Here is a 22942-nt window from a genome sequence, read left to right on the forward strand (position 1 = left end):
GAGACTCAGTTGCATCTCTTCAATTCCACATTGCGCCCTAGAGGCTGTGTGTTTCCCCGGTAGTACTTCTACCAGTATACGAGGGTTCAATCACCTCCAATCTTCCATATAAACCGGAATTGAGTTATATGTGTATTGCTCCGAACCTCCTATCGGAAGGACGTGAGCTCCGCATATTCCCAGTGCTTCAGTTTCACTGAAATAGATGGTGCTGAGTTATAAAGCAGTGACTGACTCTCCTTGATGCGAGCCCCTGGCCAAAGCCAGTAACGGGTCCCAGGGGGCCCGCTCAGGACACTGGAAGGGACAGCAGCCACGGCGCTTTGTTAGGGATCCCAATTCGTCGGTCTCGACGAGACGTCGAACGGACCGACTGATAGGGAACGTCTCGGTTACGTATTGTAACCCTCGTTCCCTGAAGGAGGGAACGGAGACGTCTCGTCCCGTCGCCGAGGCTCCTGTACCACCGCTGTACGGCCGGGCCTGTCCCAGCTCCTCAGCGAAACCTTGATGATGCATGCACCTGCTGCGTATTATATGCTCACGCTGTGATCAGCCGCAGCTGGCTGCAATCATGCATGCCAATATTCATTGGCTCGTTTGTATACACACGAAGTAGATTGGTCTATCCAGGCGATATCCCAATTCGTCGGTCTCGACGAGACGTCTCCGTTCCCTCCTTCAGGGAACGAGGGTTACAATACGTAACCGAGACGTTCTTTCTTTTGATGTTTTGTATGTTCAGATATTCATATAACAAAATATATACAAATTAATACCTAAATAGGGACATAGTAGTATACTTAAAGTATGATGTAAAGTTCACTTAAAGAAAACTTACAAGTATACTTGCAGTATAAAACTACTAAACTAGTCCCGCAAGAAGCTTGTCATATAAATTGCATGTGCACTCATTTGCAGCGGAAAGAAAAGAAAAGAAGCCGAAGCTATTCTTGTTGATATTGTGGTCTATACCTTCGTAACTCCTCCCCCAACTTCCCGCTGGCCTGCATGTTGCTGTCTCATTGGCTGTAGGTAATCGCCGATGTTATTTTCAGTCAGATCACCTTTCACACGGCATGATTTTGATTCGCAGACAGGTCCAGATATTTAGCTTGCCAAATATCTCACGGGTGACGGCGACACGCCGGCGATTCTCTCAGATCGCGTCTTTGATAGTTCACACTGTGTGATTGTCACTCGCGTGAACGAGCACCGATTTGCCTGTGATTTCAGGCATTTGTCGGCGATTTCTCAAAATCTGTCGGCGAGTCTAAATCAGGGCTAAAATCATGCAGTCTGAACTCGGCATTACCCACACTCTTTCAGGCCTCGGCAGTGAATTCATATTGAAGACTGTTTACCAGAAAAGTGGATATTTAAAGCTCCCATATTGTCAAAACTGAAATTTGCTGGCTTTTGTCATGATAACTTGTTATGTAACTACCATATAAATTTCAAAACAGTCAATCCACAGTAAACTGTGTAAACACACAGCCTGCATAAAGCTGTGCTTTTTCACGAGCCGCTATGACTTCCGTAAAAATGTGACGTCCGATCTACTCAGTCACCGCCTTCAGTCACCACCCAGAGCACCAACCACCGTCCCACCCTCCTTTTGTCAAACCCCCGACAACATCGCATCCATGCATTGCTGAGCAGCAACACGAAAACGAGAAAACGCTGTTCAGTCGATGGATGTCAGGAAACTACATCATTACACAGGCTTCCGAACAACGTTAATATAAGAGACCAGTGGCACGTCAACTTCAGCCTCTTTCACACAGCCATTCCGGAAAAATACATGGATAAAGTGTCCCATGATTTGTTCTGTAATTGTTTGATTTGGTTCATTTGATTGATTCATTGTCCGGAATCTGTGCGTGCTTTACACACAACCCATAAAGACGTGACGTTTGGATGTGAGATGTAATGCGACGCGTACATTTGACTAAACTTAAACTAACCTGAACAAACTGTGCTTCAGCGCTGATAGTGAGGAGCTCCCTGATCGCTGCTTCATTCCACTTTGCACATATTTTTTCCGTCGTGAAGAGTCGCATGATAGCGTGCATCATCACTACAACACTGCCTTTATGGCATTTGGTTCTGGCTTTTGTGCACAGAGATCGTTCCTGTAATTTTCCGGAATCAACGCGCAGTGTGAAGGGGCTTTACTAAAGCAACAGTTACATAGCTTACTGCATTCAGTGTTTGAAAAAAAAAAGGCTCTGGGATAGGCTACAGCATAAATGACCGTAGTTACTTGTTGGTTGGCCTGGCTGTGCGTCACTCAGAAAACAACAGGCCAATCAGAAGAGAGGCTCATGAATATTAATTAGACGGGCCAAAATGGACCTGTTCTTGACAGAGCTCTTAAAAAAGGAGCTGTAAAAATATATCGAGATGGATTTTGCCACTTATACCGCCAGTATATATTCTTAAGGACATCAACAACTAAAATAAACTCCAGAAATGTGTACAATATGTGACCTTTAAAGCAGAGGTGCTGTTATATGGGCCTGCTAGAAGGCATCATTCTTCTTCATACATGCTATTTTGTGTTTGTAGAACAATGGCAGTGTTTGACTTGTTTGTTGTGCTGCTGGAAGAAGTTCTGAAAGTGTTCTCTTAACTAATGTTGTAGGTTTATAGGCGCACAGTTTTTCTTATGTTTGTTTTATTTTTATTTCTTCTTCATTTTTTAATGATAATGAGTCGACAGCAGTGAAACATTCTTTCAGGTTAAGGAGTTCTGATTAAATCTGCTAAAGTAATTTCTTACCATCTCTGTATGTTGACTAAACAGATATGGACAAAATGACTCTCTATAGTTATGTCAATGCCATCTATATCCCTAACTGCAGCTGGATATGCTCATAGGCGTCACATAAACCCCCAACTCTTGATTAAATCTCAGCTGATTAAAACTCAGTTGATTAAAACTCAGAGTTCACGGAGAACACAAAGACGTTCTTAAAATAATGCTGAATCCAAGAGTCACCATGGAAACAAATGTCTTTCTTCTTTGGTTTAATGCTGATTTACCTTCTTGGGAAACATATCTTGCTCCTAACCTTTAGGTGTGGCTAGGAAATGGATCTAAGATCTAAGTGCAGCGTGAACCTTTGTGTTAGTGCGTATTTGACTTTTATAACAACTTTTTTTCATTAACAGCAATTCAGCTCTAGTGGTGTATAGATAAGTGCGTGCCATAGTCTTTTTGACGCCATCGACCCGAGCTTGAATCCAACTTTTGCCAAACTGTTGTCACTTTTCAAAATTCATATTACATCGGAATGGCATTTATTTTCAATAATAATGAAGGAAGTTAACAAAAAAATATCGGGTAGGGTTAGGATGGCTTTATTGTCCCAATAAAGCTTTTTAGCCAATTGTGAACATTCTCTGTTAGTTTAAGTCTGTAGCAAGGTGGTGTTTTTTTTTTTTTTTTTGAGAGGACATGTGGAGATGGTCTCAAGTATTTGCTATAACTAGTGTAAAACCTTCAGCTGTGGCATTTACCTTAACATCTAGGGTTAAAGGAACCGTATGTAAGAAATTTATGTCAGTTAATCATAAAATGGCCCTGACATGTCACTAGACAATAAGAAATCATGTTCATTTCAAATACTTATATCACTGACAACAGTGGTCCGGCCAGGATATTGTCATTTAAAAGTGAAAGTTGCAGCCCTCAACTGATGTTATTGTTGTCATTTTGTGTTTTGGTCTGAGGCTCCACCCTCGAGTCAGGGGGGGATGGGGAGGGGATACACCGTTCTACAGTATTTTGAAAGTGATTGCAGTACCAGTTTTGGCCACAATCCTACATACGGTTCCTTTAAATAATGTTGATTAAATAAAATAATGATTACAGTTTTTTTCAATCGCTAACAAGCGCTTACCCATACTTCAGATACTTTTTCTAAACTCTTAACACAGAATGGCACCTACAAAATACAATTGGCCAAATGGATAATTTTCTTCTCAAAAATACATTTTGTTAAATATATACTAACTCTTCATTTCAAAACAGAACACATCTTTCTCTGATCACACTAACTTTACCAAAACACTGGAAATCTCACTCAAAATGAAATTATTCTGTCAAAGAATAACACTTGTTTTCACTTCACAAGGTACATGCAGTCAGTCAAAGTACACCAGGTTTCAAAATACTGGCTATTGTTGACATTACAAAAACTGCATAGACTTTTTATGTTTCAGTTTTACAGGTATTTGCATGCAAAACATGCAATCCACTGTTTTGACACTAAATTTCTTGGTTGGGAACTGTCTTTCCACATGTACAGTAATGTTCACAATGCATCCAAGATGTAGGTGACTTTGTTTCCTCAGAAGAATACAAACGAAGATTTTTAATGAAAACCGGTGCTGTCTGCCAGCCTTATCATGGGTGTGGATGGGCACCAGACCTTTAAAAGTAAACAAAAACATGCACAGACAAATCCAAATTACACCCTGCGACTCGTGACGATACATTGATGTCTTAAGACACGAAACGATCGGTTTTTGAGAGAAACTGAACAGTATTTATATCATTTTTTACCTTTGATACACAGCCACGTCCATCTGTAATGTGCACGAGTTTGGCATCAGTCACGTCACATGAGCACGCGCTCTAGCGTAGAATACGCAAACGCCGTAAGGGGAAATCAGTGAAAAGTCCCGGATGAGTTTGCGCAAACTAATGTAATCTTTTAGCTTTAAATCGGTTTAAACAATCAGGATAAGCGCAAGTATTTACCATTTTGAATAGCCGCTATACCCACAATCTCTGTGCTCTGTGTAAACAATGAGTGTCGTATACATGCGACAGATCGCTTCCGGCGTTTGCGTATTCTACCACAGAGCGCGTGCTCATGTGACGTGACTGATGTCGAACGCTTACTCAGGAGAGATGGACGTGGCGTTGTAACAAAGGTAAAAAATGATATAAATACTGTTCAGTTTCTCTCAAAAACCGATCGTTTCGTGTCTTAAGACATCAATGTATCGTCACGAGTCGCAGGGTGTAATTTGGATTTGTCTGTGCATGTTTTTGTTTACTTTTAAAGGTCTGGTGCCCATCCACACCCATGATAAGGCTGGCAGACAGCACCGGTTTTCGTAAAAAATCTTCATTTGTATTCTTCTGAGGAAACTAAGTCACCTACATCTTGGATGCATTGGGGGTAAGCAGATAAACATCAAATTTTCATTTTTGGGTGAACTATCCCTTTAAGTATGATCATTTCACATGCCAAATTTCAAGAAATTACTATAATTTGATGCAATAAAAAGTGAATGAAATACATGAATGAACATGACTCATTTTTTGTGAGTTGAGACATATATTATGTGGTAATCATATATTGAATGTATAGTGCATAGAGAAACTTATCACCACTGTCATTCATTTTATTTACTTGCATTTGATCAACTCTATTTCATACATTACTTGGTATTTGTAAAGCATTATAAATAAAGTTCAAATGTATGTCTCTAAGTGCAATCACACATAGATGCTCAGAAACAGCAATAAATGGAATTCATTGGAATTTCTCTGAATTTAATTCCACTTCCTATAATTCCTATTCAATTCCAACTCTGTTTCCTTGTAATTGTTGTTGAATTCCAATTCCAATTCCATTCCAATTACATTTCCTTCTTTGAATTGGAATTGTTGAGTTCATTCCTGAATTGACCCCAACCCTGTTTCCAAAACATCACTCCTCAAAGTCCTCATTTTACTGTATAAGTGTAAATGCAATAAAAAAAAAATAACCACTGCCTCTGAGTCTAAGCCAGACATAAACATAAATCAGCTGTGTGTCAATTATTTAATTGTTTGTTTATTATCAGCTGAGATATATTTTTGATATTGATATTGTTTTTGAACTGATTTCATTGCAGAAGCAGAGGTTTTTATACTGTATCTAAGGTTTGGAATATTGTATTTGCTATTGTGGGATGTTGTGTGCTAACATTCGTAAATACTACAAAAACAATCCATAATTTTGTTGGGAGGTATAGCTTGTCTGTTAAGAAAATGTAAGCATTGTGGAAATGTGTTCACTGACTGCATATTGGGTGAAAACGACATGAAATTTGTGAATGGTATGGCCATAAAAGACCGATGCTGTGCTTATTGTGTTTAGAGTTTTGAAAATGTGACAACTGTTTGGACAAACGCTTGTTAGCGACTGAAAAAAACTGTAATATGGGAAATGGATCCAAGATCTAAGTGCAGCGTGAACCTTTACGTCAGTACATATTTGACTTTTATAACAACTTTTTTTCCATCAACGGCAATTCAGCTCTAGTGGTGTATAGATAAGTGCGTGCCATAGTCTTTTTGATGCCATCGACCCGAGTTCGAATACAACTTTTTGCTGAATTTTTTTCTCCCTTTTCAAAATTCACATTACTTTGGAAAGGCATTTATTTTCAATAATAATGAAGGAAGTTAAAAATAAATATTGGGTAGGGTAAATTTTTAATTTACACTCAGTACGCTATTATTGCATACTGTTTTATAATCTACTACAATACTGCAGATAATTGCCACTATTTGCAATAAGAATCTATTGCTATTTACACTGTGTAAATAGCTGCTGCCTTTAAAATACTTTTATTTGGAAGTGGGCATTTGTATCCCAGTGCAGTTGTGAATGATTACAACCAGCCTTATGATAATCACATCTCAATTATATTCATTAATTTGGATAGCTGTGAGGGACACTCCTATACAATTTGGGATTCCCATCTCAATAAAATTGGAGTGGTTGTTTAATAGCGCCCCCTACCTGTTACATTTGCATCAATTGCAATTGCGGCTAAGCTTTTTAGCCAATTGTGAGCACTCTCTGTTGTTAGTTTAAGTCCTTTTTCTTAAGAGGACATGTGGAGATGGTCTCAAGTAGTTGCTAAAACTAGTGTAAAACCTTCAGCTGTGACATCTACCCTAACATCTAGAGTTAAATAATTTGTGATTAATATGTGCACACATGACCTGAATGAGGATTACGTTTATAAGTGTGTCTAAACCTACTGTTATCACAATTATTTGAAGTGATATGGATTGTGTGTGCCACATGATATTCATTTTCCTGAACAGTATATGTCTATTGTGAATTAAACTCAACATCCTGAAGCTCCTCCCACCAAATCTGATCCATTTGAAAACTGCAAACTGTGATTCATAAGGTTGTACAGCACAGCAAAACAAAGCAATATTACAGTTGTCGTAATAAATTAGCATGCATATTTTTCATCTCAGCCTCTTTTTCACATACTGTATGATGGATTTCCTTCTATCGAACATGAGATGTTCAACTGAATGTTTAGCTGTGCTGACTCTATACAAAAACAGATCATCCTGACCGTGTCTGATTGCGCTCAAACAGGTCTGGAACAACACAAGGGTAAATAAATAACTGAATTTTCATCTCAACATCAGTTATCCCTATAAAATCCATCAATTCATCCCATAAAAGCCATTTCTTGAGTGTTTCTGCGTGCTTCTGCCGGACCACACCCATCTACCGAGATGCTTTGTTTTCACCCCACACTGAGTTATTTGAGTTGAAATGATGTCATTACGTCAAAAGTGCGTGTTGCATCTTAAGCGCTTTCCGATAATTAATGATCACCATCTCTGATCAGTCATGCACGGCGTATCTTTCCGTCCCGAGGACATCCGTCTCTCCTCGTCTTCCTCTGCTGTGCCGCAGGACGCGTGATGAATCAGTAATCGTTGCTTTATTCCCAGCGGCTCCGAACAGACAATCACGCTCACGGCTTTAATGAATAGAGCCCCGATCATAATTGTATCAATCAACCTTTAATATCAGCCACGTCCCCAACCACACACCAGTGACCAACGAGAGCAAGATCAGATCGATACGCATCACGACAAGCCACGGACACACACTACTGCTGCAGACACCAGGCCTCACTCTGACGCAGTCCACAGCCTCTAAATATTTAATGTGAGTGTCATGAAATTAAAAGACTGAGACAGAGAGACAGAGGTGCCTTTATTTGCTCTTATCATTACATTAGAACAACAAAATGCAATTATACTAATCGAGAAATAGACTGAGTGAGACACTGTAATTTATTTCCAATGTTTACATCTTTAACCATGTGGTGGATTCACTGTGCTCTACTGACAGGAAGATGTTTAGCCTACATGTTTAAGATGGTTTCACCCTCAACCAAAGATTAAACAACATTAAAAAAAAAACACACATTCAAAAACTATAAAACAAATCAACCGTATTTAGAAATACATGCAGTAGTTCATGGACTGGAGATAAGTGATTATGATGAAGATTATGATGAAGATGATGATGATGATAGCATATAGGATGATTACAGCTCCATACTGACCTCTAGTGGAATCATTATAACTTCACATCATCAGTATGACAGGATCGACACACACAGGAAACATTTAAGTTCAATCACAGGGATAGTTTTTGATGAGCATTTTCCACCTTCTCTCTAACCTTTACCATTAAAATGGTAGTTTCTGCTGTTTCTTTAAGAAATGCATATATATATGATCTCTGTGCTGATTGGCTGATCTCCTCACATGGTTTTAGATTTCAACTACTCATCCATCATTAACAGCTTCCTTGTAAAGCTGCATTTACTTCCTTCAACCAAGGCTGCATCCAAAATTGTACACTTCCATTATATTTAGTAGGTAAAAAAAATGTGCAGGGCTCTACACTTGCTTTTCTTGTTAGGAGCACTTGTGGAGCACATTCTAAACAATAATCGAAAATCTGATAAAAAATTAGCCTTCCCTTACGTAAGGGATAATGTACAGGCAGCCGGTAGTTATCGCAGAAATAAGCCCCGACAGTGTGATCAGGACCTGGCACGAAGCGGAGGGTCTTGTATCACACTGAAGGGGCTTATTTCGCGATAACTACAGGCTGCCTGTACATTATCCCGCTTATTACACGGCTACTTGCCACATAAGGAAAAAAACTGGACATGAATATGAATTTGAAACCTTTTATTGGCATATTTGTTTCAAATTAACATTTTTATCCTTCCGCGAAACGATATAGTTCCACGTGACTAACATTCAAACTATGTACGTTAGTAAGACAATTTAAATAGATTAATGTCGAAATTTTCCATTGTTAATTGTGGTTGTCCAGTGTTTGTCACAAGATGGCGCCAAACGGTAATCTTTGTTGGCACGGAGGGATTTTAAACATACAAGTAGTACCGGCTATGCGTTATTACTTTGGAGCGGTGATTATTTGAAAAGAACGAACCTGCAAATGTCTCAACTGACCAATCAGAATCAAGCATTCCAAAGAGCCGTGTAATAAGAGGAGATATTTGACTCCTTAAAGTGACTTACAGAGGGATTTTGTTTTTACCTTTTCATGTTTAATGAGGCTCAGAGGCGGCATGAGTGCAATCAAATTCATAAATTCATGTTGAGATTAATGTTAAAAATATAACATTTTGAATACAGAAATATTAAATGATTTAAATAACTGAAAAGATCTGCCAGCAGGTGGCGATAAGACACTGGTTTATTTACTGAATCATTTCATTCATTCCAACGGCTGATTCATTCAGGAATAACGCAAGTGAGTGTCTTTATGAATGGGAAATTGAATCATTTCACTAGATTTGTTTAAAAACTCACATTGCGCAGCGGCTCAGTTGTGACTTGTGTCAGACTATTTTTGATGACAAAATAGAGCAAAATAAGGCAATAGTGTTAAAGTCAGACAATGTAAGTCACTTAATAATAACTTCTTGTTTATTTAACTCTTGTATTAAATAAATATCTCATTTACAAAAATCATCAAAAGCTGTCAATCATCTTAGTTCGCGATCTCATAAAGCTCTATTATGATTAATGGAGCTCACTCCACTGCACAATCAATCTCCTATTTACACTCTCTCTACACTTTGTTTATGAAAGGGTTGGTCAGATATGTCTGTGATACATTGCTCAACATTGCAAAAACACGTAGAGCCTTCAGTGCAAACACAAATATGTTGATCAGGTCAGTCGCACTGCTGCTCCTAAATATTTTTTCATAGTCGCAGTAGTTTGCAGTCGCAAATGCGAGTGAAATGGTTGCACTGTAGAGCCTTGATGTGAACACTAGTCCAAATTCATATTCATAAAACGTTAGATAAACTGTACCAGGATGACCAACTACTTCTGGTGAGATTCTAAAGTGTGCCACACCAAAAGTTCATATTCCATTTCCAGCCATAACCTGCGTTTATACCACACTCCTGATTACAGCATGGACTGTTCGTCTAAAGCTGCTTTACAAACACATAAGTTGGAAAACAGCCATTGAACACTGAATAAAAGCTGCAGTGAGTAAGTGTGTGTGATGCTGTAATGTACACTACACGAGCAACAGATCCCTCTGCTGGTCACATAGAAGAGACTCAACTAACTGTGAGATACTCAGATTCCATATGGTTTCATCAAACAACAAAATAATAACCTTTTCAGCACTAAAGAACAACTGCTTCAAGTTACATCAAATAATACTGTGATTACTACCAGGGAACATGTCCAAAAACAAGCATTAAAGGCATCTGATGCCCATCTAAGCATGTAGAGATCACTCGTCATTAACTTCAGACTTAACTGACCTAAACCTGACCACACAAACACCTCAAACTGCATCTACACCATCAGCCTGTAGAAGACAAAAGAGGGCGTGGCTTACCGGTGTGCTGCCGTCTGATAGGGTGGTCATGCTGATGGATGTGCTCATCTTGTCTGAGGACAGAGAGGGAGGGGAGGGGCTTCTCTTCTCCAGGATATCCTGTGTCTGCAGGAAGTCTCGCCAGTCATGCTGGATGCTGATGGTTAACATGAGCAATAGTGAGTTATTAGGCACGCTGATATTCTGGTAAATTTTTTTTCCAAAGACATTTTACTAATTCCAAACAACATCAATCTTAATAACTACTATTCATTTTAATTTTTCTTTTACAGATTAAAAAAAAATAAAAAATACTGCCAGATTCTGGAAGATAAATTCTTAAAAGAGTGGTACAAGAGGATGTGATGCTGGTCTTTCAAGAGTCACTCTCAACTTATCTCTGTCTATAAATCCTATAATGTTGCATGTTGCATGCATGTTATTCTTATTAACTGAGAGTCATTTTTAGGATTTTTTTTTTTTTTTTTTTACCCAAGTAAAGGGTTAGCGTTCTTATTCTTTTTCTTCTTCTGTTTCCGTAATTTGGCACACAGATAGAGGAGAGTCTCAACAACTCATGTTTATGCGACTAACTTTTGAACTGTAAGGTACAGAAGGAAAATTCACTTTGCCTCTGAAAAAAAAAATTGATTTGAGGCTATATCTCCGCAACAGTTTGCCGTATTGAGACCAAACTTGGTGTGTGTTATAACAAACATGACCTGAGGCGACCTGCAGTGTTTTGGTGCTGTGCCACCTAGTGTTGAGAAGATATGAAAAATGGCTATTTTTGCTTATAACTTGTGAATGCTTTGGCAAACAAAAAAAAAAATCACAAAACTGATCTCTTTACATGCGTTGCATCATGCCGAGTTGAACCATACCATTTTCCCATATCAGCCTTTTTTAATTTTGTCATGAAATGCTATATTTTACAAACGCATTAACGTATTGTTGCGAAATTCGGTATGGGTGATGGGCAAAATGCCCCGATGGAGTTTGAGAAGTTTGGACCAGCACCACCTAGTGGGGAAAATAATAATTTATATGCTTATGACTTTGGTGTGGTTGATTTTTCACGGGAGTCAACTCATTAAACTCCTAAATCCACGACGAGTCCAACAATACCCAACACGCCAGGTTTTGCATTATGGTTTGTGCAATGTTGTGATTTAGTGCTTAAAAACGCTATCTTTGAAACTGTTAGTCTGATTGAATCGAAACCACCGTAGGAAATTCTGAAACATAGCAAGTTGGCTTTAGCCCAAAATTTTGATTGTAAATTGCAAAAAAATGGAAACTTTTTTTTTATGTTCTCATAGATATAAATGTCTATAACTCCAAAACAAAATGAGATATTTTCACTAAATTTGACAAACAGATGTATGGTCTCACTCTGAGGATGCATAAAAAAATGGTGGGATTGTTCCTCTTGGTGGTGTTATAATAAAATAAAATATGAAATCACCATTAACTTCAATACAACACTATGATATAAAATGCTATACCTTACGAATGCATTGGTGTATCATTATGAAACTCAGTATGTGCCATCACCTCATTGATACTCAGTTTTGCCACAGCCAGTCGAACTTCCTGTCTGTCATTTTGATTTATGTGTAAATCTTTTTCGAACTCCTAGACTGTTGGTCCAATTTTATTAAATTTGACCATCTTTAGACTGTGCTGACATACAGTTATGGATTTCATGTCAATAGACGAAACCGTTTTTGTATAGCAATTCAACAAATTTGGACCATGATGCAAAAGTGACTCTGAGGCTGTATCTCTGCAAAGCCTTGACATATTCAATCCAAACGTTGTATGTGCCTTTGTCACTTCACACCACATCAAATCGATAACAGCGCCACATGTTTGTCAAAGTGATAAGCCAATAAATCATATCACTAGAAGTTCTATATTATTTTTCTGCCATTTTGACTAAAATCATCTTAAAATGGCTTAAAATACTCAATGGTTCAGTTGCTCTGATGCTTTCTGCCTTGCTTGCCTAGTGCTTGGCCCCGTAATTGCAGCTTGCAGCTATATTTCTTAATTATTTTGCAGCTAACACCTGTTTTTTGTTTTTTGTTTTTTTTCTCGACTGTGTTGACCCAATAAGCAGTTCGCTGCACAATAGTCACTTTGCAAATTCTAGTATTGCATTAGTTTTGCATCCTTCCCATGGGCATTAAACTTTTTTTTTTTTTTCAGTCTGAGTTAATTCACTTTTTTGGCTCATTTCATATGTAAAAGAAAACCTGCCTTATAATTATGCACACCTGAATATAAGGAGTTTTTCACTTCCAGCTTCCATGGACAATTATATATCACTTATAAATGATTAAATACAAAACTAATATTAGTTATTATGATTGATGTGATTTGAAATTGGTAAAATGTGCTTGGAAACAAAATATGGCCAGAATGTCAATGTGCCTAATAATTATGCACACACTATAGTGTAACTATGAAACCTGTAGGTCTGCTTACATAGGGTCAGGATTAGGGTTTGGTTTAGGGTTTAATTCATGCTATTATGCATAATTTACTCTTATTACTATAATAAGTACATGTTGTACACATGAAGTGTTATTGTGAGTTATTTCTATGAGGAGGTACTGATAATAAATACCTATAATCTCATATAAAAATGAAATACAGAAATGATTGATAATACAGTAGCTAATTGATTACAAATGATATTGTTAACAAAGGAATATCATGATAAAGTGACACTGTGATATGTCCAGTATAAGTGCTGATATTGATGGCATACTCACATCAGTACTGTGGTCTCCAGCGGATGTGTGCTCACTGTGATGTTATTCTCCACGTCTGTCGCCATTTGATGGCTGAAACAAACATATTCGTACAAAACAACCACATTCTTCCATTAATTGTTGTCCATTTTTTCAATTCTGTTTAGTGTTTTCACATTAACATTTAACTTTTTTTAAACTCAGTCATAAAATGAATACTGTTTACTTCTCAGTCAAATGAGCAAATGGTGGCAAATCGTATTGGTCCACTCTCACAGGAATACAGATCCACTGTCACGCAAAGATACACACGCAAACAACACACAAACACATGCAATGACATTGTTTCCCTTTATTTTTAACAGTTCTTTGAGTAAATGATCTCTGTTAATCCACGAATCACTGATTGACCCCAGATTTGATCTGATCTCAGATCAGTTTTATCAATTGTAGACATTTTAAAGAGACAGATTTCAACAATTAAATAATTTTTGCAGTGCAAATTAATAAAAGAACACGTTATACAGACACTTCATAATATTTCATGGTATTTAAGGATGTTAATTTCATTTAATACATTTTAATTTTAAAGGGGTGGTTGATTGTGATTTCACCCCTAGAAACATGCAACAAAGGGGGCCATGCCATGTTGCACAGCTTTAGAGAAGCTGCTTTATGCGAGTTTATTTGAGCTTTTCCCATTACGTGTTTAACACAGAAGTATTAATTCACAGCTTCTGTCTACAAAGCACAGGTCTGAATCCTGCCTGATCCAAACTAGACTCTCACTGAAATTAAACTACTGGGATAATCTGTTAGAGAATAGGTTTGTGATATGTGAAATCATGGTCAACACACTGCAAAAAAAAAATGTTTTTCTTACTCAGATTTTTCTTGTCTTGTTTCCAGCCAAAATATCAAAAAACTCTTAAATCAAGAAGGATTTTCTATACAAGTAAAAATGATTGTCTTGTTTTTAGAAAAAACAAGTCAAAATGAAGTGTGTTTTTGCTTGGAGCAAGCAAAATAATCTGCCAGTGGGGTAAGAAAAAATATCTTATTTCAAACAGAAATTTTATTTTTCTTACCCCATTGGCAGATTATTTTGCTTGTTCCAAGCAAAAACACACTTCATTTTGACTTGCTTTTTAATTTTTACTTGTCTAGAAAATCCTTCTTGATTTAAGAATTTTTAGATCATTTTCTGTTGCATTTGTAACACTTGAGCTGTACACTAGAGGGAGCCCTCAAATCAACACTGAGATCAAAAGTAATGTTCATTTATCATAGAAACGGCATTGTCTTGCCATATTCTTCTAGTTTCATGCTCACACACAGTACTCACTTTTGCAGCTCGTATCCTCCGCCATTCAAGCACTTTATCCTCTGGGATGTCTGGAGATCCTCCTGAGAAATACAGACAAGAGAAAAAAAAGCATAAACAATAAAATCATTGGAAGTGTCCCTCTTTTCCACAGCCATGGTCAAATTAACAGGGACTTGGGGCAAAAAAATGTCACCAAAATGAACAAAAATGCCCCAACACAATTAGGCTAGATCTGTTATGGCTTTACAATCAAAGTGAAATGTGTAAGTGAATGAAATGTTTTGGCTGCAGCATTATATTCACACTGCACAATGATTTCTTTCTTTCTAAGTGCAGTTTGTGCAAATAAACATAAATGCATGTTAGATGCAGCTTCTGTTCCACCTTTGCATTGTAAAGATGGCTTTTGTTGAAGAAAATTAGATTGGTAACAGTATATAATTTGACATAATATTTGATAAAAACAACAACATAACAGATACATTTAAAAAACTGATGAAAATTCTTCAGAAAATCAATTCTAGGAGGCAGATATTGCCCCAGATATTGCTATTTTTTGGCAAAACACAGTACCGTACAACCCTGTACTAGGAGAAATAACTCACAGAAGCACATTAGTGGACAAACACATAAAACTGAGGGCTTGAATAGACAGAGCAGTGTAATCAAGGTACATGAGAAAAAGCGAGGGAACTAATTAACAACAAGTAAAACCAAGTAGAGGAACAGACTGGAAAACCAAACCAAAACAGACTCCTCATGACAGCCTACAGCTCAGATAAACTGCATTACCACCTGATTTAATGAAGGAATTATGCACATCAGTTAAAGGGGTCATCAGATGCCCATTTTCCACAAGTTGATATGATTCTTTAGGGTCTTAATGAGAAGTCTATAACATACTTTGGTTAAAATTTCTCAATGGTAGTGTAAAAAACACTCTTTTTTACCTTGTCATAATCAGCCCTTGTTAGAGCGAGCTATTCTGTTGCATGTTCCTTTAAATGCTAATGAGCTCTGCTCGCCCCGCCCCTCTCTGCCATGGGATGATGGGCCGTAATGTTTACTTCAGCCGCATTTAGCCACGTTTAGCTGCGAAACTATAGTACATTATTAAGAAAGGCCATTTGCAAAGATGCATACAAATCCCCGTTTAACTCACTTCTGCTGTGGGTGAAGCTGCATCACGAATGATTCACACAAACATAGATGCATATTTAGATCTGGATTCGCGCTTTCCTTTCAAAAACGAAAGTAACGTTAATCCTCTGCATCTTCAGCGGCTCAGATGTCGGGAGTAAATGATGACTGCTATGTTCATTATTACATCCAACAACAGAACACCTCAATTGCTCAATCTGAGACATTCTTGTATTCCTCTGCACTTGAGTCACACAATGGCGATCGGAGTCGGACTGTTTCAACTCGGTGAGGGCGGGGCTAAGGTAAGGCGCTCATGTCAATCAACTATCGTGGGAGGGGCCTCTGTCTGTGTGTCGTCACACCCACAAGAAGCTGAGAGTTAGCTGATTTTAAAAAGGGGATATTACTTTTAAAGATTAAAACAATACCACTGGGTGGATTTTTATCATTGTAGGGTGGTTGTGTTCACAAACTGCCAACACTAATGTTCAAACAACATGTAAAAGTGAGTTTTGCATCTGATGACCCCTTTAAGAACACAAACATGAACACTCTTTGCATGATGCAACTCTTCAGCTCGCAGGACGGCGGATTACCACAATCTGTCATACTTTACTGAGCCTAGAGCATTATTCAGGTCTGATCGGCTCAGTAATGTGTTGAATGTGCTCCAGACTTCATCTCACACTCTCATGCTCAAATTACTGCTGCTATGATCAATAGAAAATGTATACAAATATCTATTTTACATAAAATCGTGTTTAGGGCCTGACAGTAATAGCACGCCATTAATTGCAGTAGTGAGAGTTCTGTGAGTAAGGCACAATCTGTAATGAGCCTAATATAAATGAGATGTGTTGTATTGAATAAAATGCCAGTGACTTTATTAAATGCTAATGGCCCAGCGCTGTATCGGAGTATTATTCTGGTAGCGCCTTGTTAAATGGGATTTCAGATGGTTAGCAAATTAGATGCAAGATCTTGTGCTGAAATACCACACGCAAAACTGACAAAGCTGCTCAGAGAATTTGCTCCAATACATTGGCACATAGTTTAGTGTTCTCAGGTGTCATCCTGTATCAATCATTGGAGAAGACAGTGAAGCACCAAGATCTTCAGATGAGAATAACAAGCTAAAATCAGTTCAATGTCTGCTCTCTGCCAGAGAAGTGTTTGATAGAGGAGCTGTGGAGAGAGTTGGTCGGTGGGCTGATTAGTTTGTGTAGCTGTGAAGCAGCATCTGTCTCTGTGCCAGCATGAATGCCCATCCTGTGCCAAACTCAACCTCCAAACCCCCACAACACACCTGTGAACAGGAACTGATTTCAGACGTGTTTCTTGTCCTTCCATATCAGTCTCTCTGTGTGGATCTCTGTGTGGCACTGAGGAAATGACAGTACGGCAGCTCCGCTCCAAACCCTAGTGAGCTGCCTAACTAGACAGCATCTAAACACATCATTCCAGTATGAAGTTCCTCCACACACCACATTATGCTCAAATCTGAACATTTATAATGTTCCAAAGGATGTCTAGTTCAAATGAATGCATTGAAGACTGAAAATTCAGCTTTGATCACAGGAATCAATTACATTTTAACATATATTCACATACAAAACAGCTGCTTCAGAATGTCTGTTTTTAAAATATTACTGCTTTACAGTATTTCTGATCAAATAAATGCAGCTAAATAAATGAAAGTAATAAATAATAAGCCCAAAGTTTATCAAATCAACTCCAACCAGATGCAAAATTCAATCAAAACATGCCATAAAATAGATGTTGCAGAACATTTCACCAACTATTTGTGTATTTTATGCTCATGAAAGTATTATGTCAAGTATACTTCAAGTTTATTTTATCAAGTATACTTAAGTAAGGTTCATGTATATCTTTAAGTATACTTCATGTATTAAGTATACACAAATCAGTGTATTAGTAGTATACTTTTAAGTGTACTATTTCAATACTCCTTAGGATTAAATTGCCCCACTTTCTAGAATATAAAAGTTTTCTTTAAGTGAACTTTACATCATACTTTAAGCATACTATTATGTCCCTATTTTGGTATTAATTTGTATATATTTTGTTATATGAATATCTGAACATACAAAACATCAAAAGAAAGAACAGGGGATCTGCTTGTAAACAAAAACATTTTATTCTAGCGTCATGCATTCTTTTTTTATAAACACATGAATGTGGGTAAGTTTCATAAATAAAAATGAATAAATAAATAAACAACATTTTGAATTCTTGTTAATCAAACGTAGATGGAGTTGATCAACAGCCCAAAGCTTGACAGTCATCATTACCTCTTCATGGGTGGACATTTTATTCCATAACGTTACACAGTTTTCCATATCTATGGTTTTGATGCTGTTTTATGTCTGATGATTGTGTTAGATTACATGTGGAAGCATCTGTTGTTTCGGTTTCTTCTTCACTTGTGTTTTGGAAATTCTGTTCAGAAGATGTGTAATAGCGCGCCTAGAGTATAACAATGAAAACACGGATTCTCAGAGCACAAGTAGAGCTCAAATATATTTAGACCTTTTCTAAGTATAAGTCAAGTATACTTAAGTGACATTTCAAGTATATTTCTGAGAAGTATATAAATCACATTTCTAAAAAGCACATAAAAAGTAGACAAAGTATACTTTTACATTTTTTGTTTAAAAGAAGTATACTAATAGCACACTTGAATAAACTTCTTTTTGTAAGGGTTATGCTAATGTCAAACTCAAATCAGCTGTGTTAGAATGCAGAATGCTTCAAGTGTGTGTGTGTGTTAACAGAGTTACATTACATTTCAAAGATCGAAGCCGAATTATGTGTTTGGATCATAGCTGGATGTCATAGTGAGTGTGAGGAGCGTGATAATGAGCCGGTGTGTTTACAGATGTACGGTCAGACCGGAGCCGCAGCGTTCCTCACTCACACAAACAGCCACAAGACCCAGGAAATAAAACACAATGCTTTGCATAATTTAGTGTGCAAGTGGACAGCAAATCTATATTCATTTTGGGTTTTGCAACTCCAAGCAGACGGCATTGATTAGAGAGGAAACTACACGAGCGATTTATGTGTGTGTGTGTGTGTGTGTGTGTGTGTGATGGTGACCCTTTATAAAGCAGCACAGACTCTGAAGGTGAGAGAGAGATGAAGACAGGTGTGTGTGTGTGTGTGTGTGTGTGTGTGTGTGTGTGTGTGTGTGTGTGTGTGTGTACCTGGTATTCATCACGTTGTGGGGACCAAATGTCCCCACAAGGATAGGAATACCAGTAGATTTTGACCTTGTGGGGACATTTCTCAGGTCCCCATGAGGAAACAGGCTTATAAATCATGCACAATGAGTTTTTTTGAGTAAGTAAAAGTTTGCACAATCTCCTGTGAGGGCTAGGTTTAGGTGTAGGGTAGGTGTAGGGCCATAGAAAATACGGTTTGTACAGTATGAAAACCATTACGCCTATGGATTGTCCCCATAAAACATGTAAACCCAACATGTGTGTGTGTGTGTGTGTGTGTGTGTGTGTGTGTGTGTGTGTGTGTGTGTGTACCTGGTATTCATCACGTTGTGGGGACCAAATGTCCCCACAAGGATAGGAATACCAGTAAATTTTGACCTTGTGGGGACATTTCTCAGGTCCCCATGAGGAAACAGGCTTATAAATCATGCACAATGAGTTTTTTTGAGGAAGTAAAAGTGTGCACAATCTCCTGTGAGGGCTAGGTTTAGGGGTAGGGTAGGGGTAGGGCGATAGAAAATACGGTTTGTACAGTATAAAAACCATTACGCCTATGGAATGTCCCCATAAAACATGTAAACCAGTGTGTGTGTGTGTGTGTGTGTGTGTGTGTGTGTGTGTGTGTGTGTGTGTGTGTGTGTGTGTGTGTGTGTGTTTGAGAAAGCAATCCTCTGGCTGTACGATATTAAACTGGACTCCAGCCAGCTACACATACAGAAACAGAGAGAGAGGTCAAATAGATGAAGAACAATAGCTGAACAAACTAGATTTTACCTTTTGATTTACATTTAGTTTTGATGTTCTGAAGATAATACAAATGCAATACAAATTCTTGAACAAATAATGCATTGCTTGACCTTTTATAGATATGTCATTCATCACTGATGCAGTATCTGATGAACAGAATGCAGAAAGACTGACTGCTTGATGAAGACTATTAGAATACAGTTATTTGAGCCCAAAATTCAACATATGAGCACAAAACATAAATTACTCTTTTATATCATATAATATAGTTTAGCAATACCACACCAGCAAGAGTGTTGCTTTACCTCAATATCTGCACAAAAGTAAAATTAGATATTGATTTAATACAACAGTCCAGTAAACAAGTTAATATTGTGTTACATTTTAGACACAATCTTGTCTGTTTTTGTCAGGATTCTAGTCTTGTCTGTCATGTTTTCCTAGTGGTTTTCCCCCTCTGTTTCTAGTCCTAATGGTTTAGTCATGATCTTTTGGTTCAGTCATGCCCATATTTGTATTTCCCCCTTGTTATCTCGTTTGTAACCACGCCCTGTCTTCTGTGTATTTACAGTTTTTTACAGACGCTAGGACACATTTCTCAATACTTAGGTCACTTTTGCAAAACTCTTCACACAATTCTCCTAACCGACTTTCAGCTTGGCAAAGCAGTTCATTTCACATTCAAAATGCACTACAACTACCAAAACACTTTATTCAGGTCTCAAATAAACTCATTCTTCCAGAACACTAGCAAAGGTTGACAGCCGACAAACACACTTTGTCACCCACAAAACAATGAGCTAAAAAACACTAACAACATGTAGCATTACACAGTGTTTTCTTGTGTAAAACAAGGACACATCTCTGTTTATAATTGCAATATATATTGTTTATAACTGCAATGTTACTGGAATGAATCAGACATGATGCAGAATTCGTCAATATTTTATGACATTTATTTATCTTTATTTTTTGCACTAAGTAATTCCAAAATACAAGGATTTGTATGCACACCATCCACTGATACAGATACAATAGTAATGCTAATCTACTGCATTTTTAGATTTGAAATATGTTTCAATAAAATATTGCTGTTGAATTTTGCTGTCTTATTCAGCTTTGCATTATGTTATTGTTTTGAACATAAGTTTAACAGTTTTGAAAACAGTATGTAAGCACGTGCAAAATGTCCTGTACGTACAAAGTTTTTTGGCAGTTGTTGTGTCTGAAATTTGAGAGATGTAGTCATTGAATGCATTTTGTGCCAAAACAATGATAATTGATCCTCAGTTTAGCCCACATAGACTTCAGTTGTGCTCACTGTGTGAAGAGTTTTGCAAAAGTGACCTAAGTATTGAGAAATGTGTCCTAGCGTCTGTAAAAAACTGTAAGTCTGTGTCTGCTCACTCCCCTTTGTCCGTCGTGTGTTCTCTGTTATATTGGATTTCTGTCTATTTCCTGGATTTTGTTTTGTTTTTCTATATAAAGTGGTTTTTGTTTATATTCCGTTTTTCCCGGTCTCTCATTGAATCCCCACCACCCCCCAGTTTTGCTGTTTTTAAATATATTTCCAAACAAAGCCACAGCAGAATTGTTGAGAATCTCTGATCAACACACAGCGCTGATTCATTACTGAATGAATCCATGGTTTTGTACGAATTGAGTGAGTCAATGATTCAATGACTCATTTATAAAGACAGTCACTTGTTTCATTTCTGAATGAATCAGTTGTTTGAATGAATCGGTTTATAAGACTTTCATCTATAAGACTTTCATCTACTGTAGTTTTTAGTGTCATATTGAGAGTAGCATTTCATTTTCAAAAACATTTCAGATTTCATTATTCATTGAAAATTAATTAATTATGGCCACATTTTAGTAGGGCTGCCCTCGACTTAAGATTTTTCAGGTCGATGTGTAGTTGTTAATTTTAAGCATTAGTCGACTATTAGTCGCACATTTATAATTAAACCATCTAAATCAAAATTATGAGCCTTTGATTGCCTAAATATCCTAATAAGAACTCAAGTGTATGCAAATAAAGCTTGCCACAGTCCACCGGCAGATATAATAATTATGAATGTGTCAGGGAAAAACAGCAAGGAGACTGTATTAATTTTTGAATTGTTCATAATAAACTAGTGCGTTCTTTGTTTTCAGAGTTGGTGACACTGATCTCCACAGTAGTGATGCGCCTATATGCATGTTGTAAATCATTTCATAATTTGTTTTCTATTTGAATTGGTTCATTTAAAAGTAGACATTTCACTCTCTCGATATATATTTTTCATGCCTGTAAGGCAAGTATACACAGAGTTTCAAAGTTTTGCGCACAAGTTCACAGAGACCGAGACAGCAGAAAGCGCATCCTGATTGCATTCATTATTTTACAAAAGTGCAACGTTTCGTTGTTATTGTAAGTGCACACACATAAACGTAGAGTCTTCACAGATCTAAAATATGTTTTACAAATGATAAGCCCTATTTGAGGTTGGTGAATGATAGGTGAGCATTTGGATGTCCTGCCTGATGTACTATATTACTACATGTCCGTTACGGCCTGCATGACTGCCACGTCCTGAGGATTTTTTTTTTTTCCTGCTACTAAGCAACTAATAAAATTTTGGTTGACCAAGCCTCTTCTCGTTGACTAACGGTTAGTCGTCTATTAGCCCTGAATTTTAGCCTTAAAAGGCTAAACTTCTTTTTGTAATAGCTATTTAACGCTCTTCTCATTTAACACGAAAATGAGTTCTAATTATCTTATAGGGTAATTTCTTATCCCATACAGTGATTAATTGTGATTAATTTGATTAATTAATCTGCACATCATGTAATGAATTAGATTTTAAAAATGTAATTGCTTGACAGCTCTATCTGATATAAGCTTGTGTACACACTGTGTCACTTGAATAATGAATTTGTCCCCTTGTATCAGAGTCATGAGTCTCCATTTCACTGATGTTGTGATTGTACTTGATTTTTCACTTTTGTGTT

At 37.4% G+C, this 22942-nt stretch overlaps 1 protein-coding gene across 1 annotated transcript in view; it reads right to left on the reverse strand.

Moving 5' to 3' along the window:
• schip1 (schwannomin interacting protein 1) overlaps positions 1 to 22942 on the reverse strand; it is a 229231-nt gene that overhangs the window by 137407 nt on the left and 68882 nt on the right. Inside the window, exons 5-7 of the mRNA XM_073817460.1 lie at positions 14829 to 14890; positions 13505 to 13576; positions 10743 to 10878 (exon numbers count right to left, since the gene is read on the reverse strand). Of these exons, the coding sequence (XP_073673561.1) occupies positions 10743 to 10878; positions 13505 to 13576; positions 14829 to 14890 (270 nt within the window). The remainder of the gene's footprint in view (positions 1 to 10742; positions 10879 to 13504; positions 13577 to 14828; positions 14891 to 22942) is intronic.

The sequence above is a fragment of the Garra rufa genome, chromosome 14 (genome assembly GCF_049309525.1).
Source record: "Garra rufa chromosome 14, GarRuf1.0, whole genome shotgun sequence".
NCBI lineage: Eukaryota > Metazoa > Chordata > Actinopteri > Cypriniformes > Cyprinidae > Garra > Garra rufa.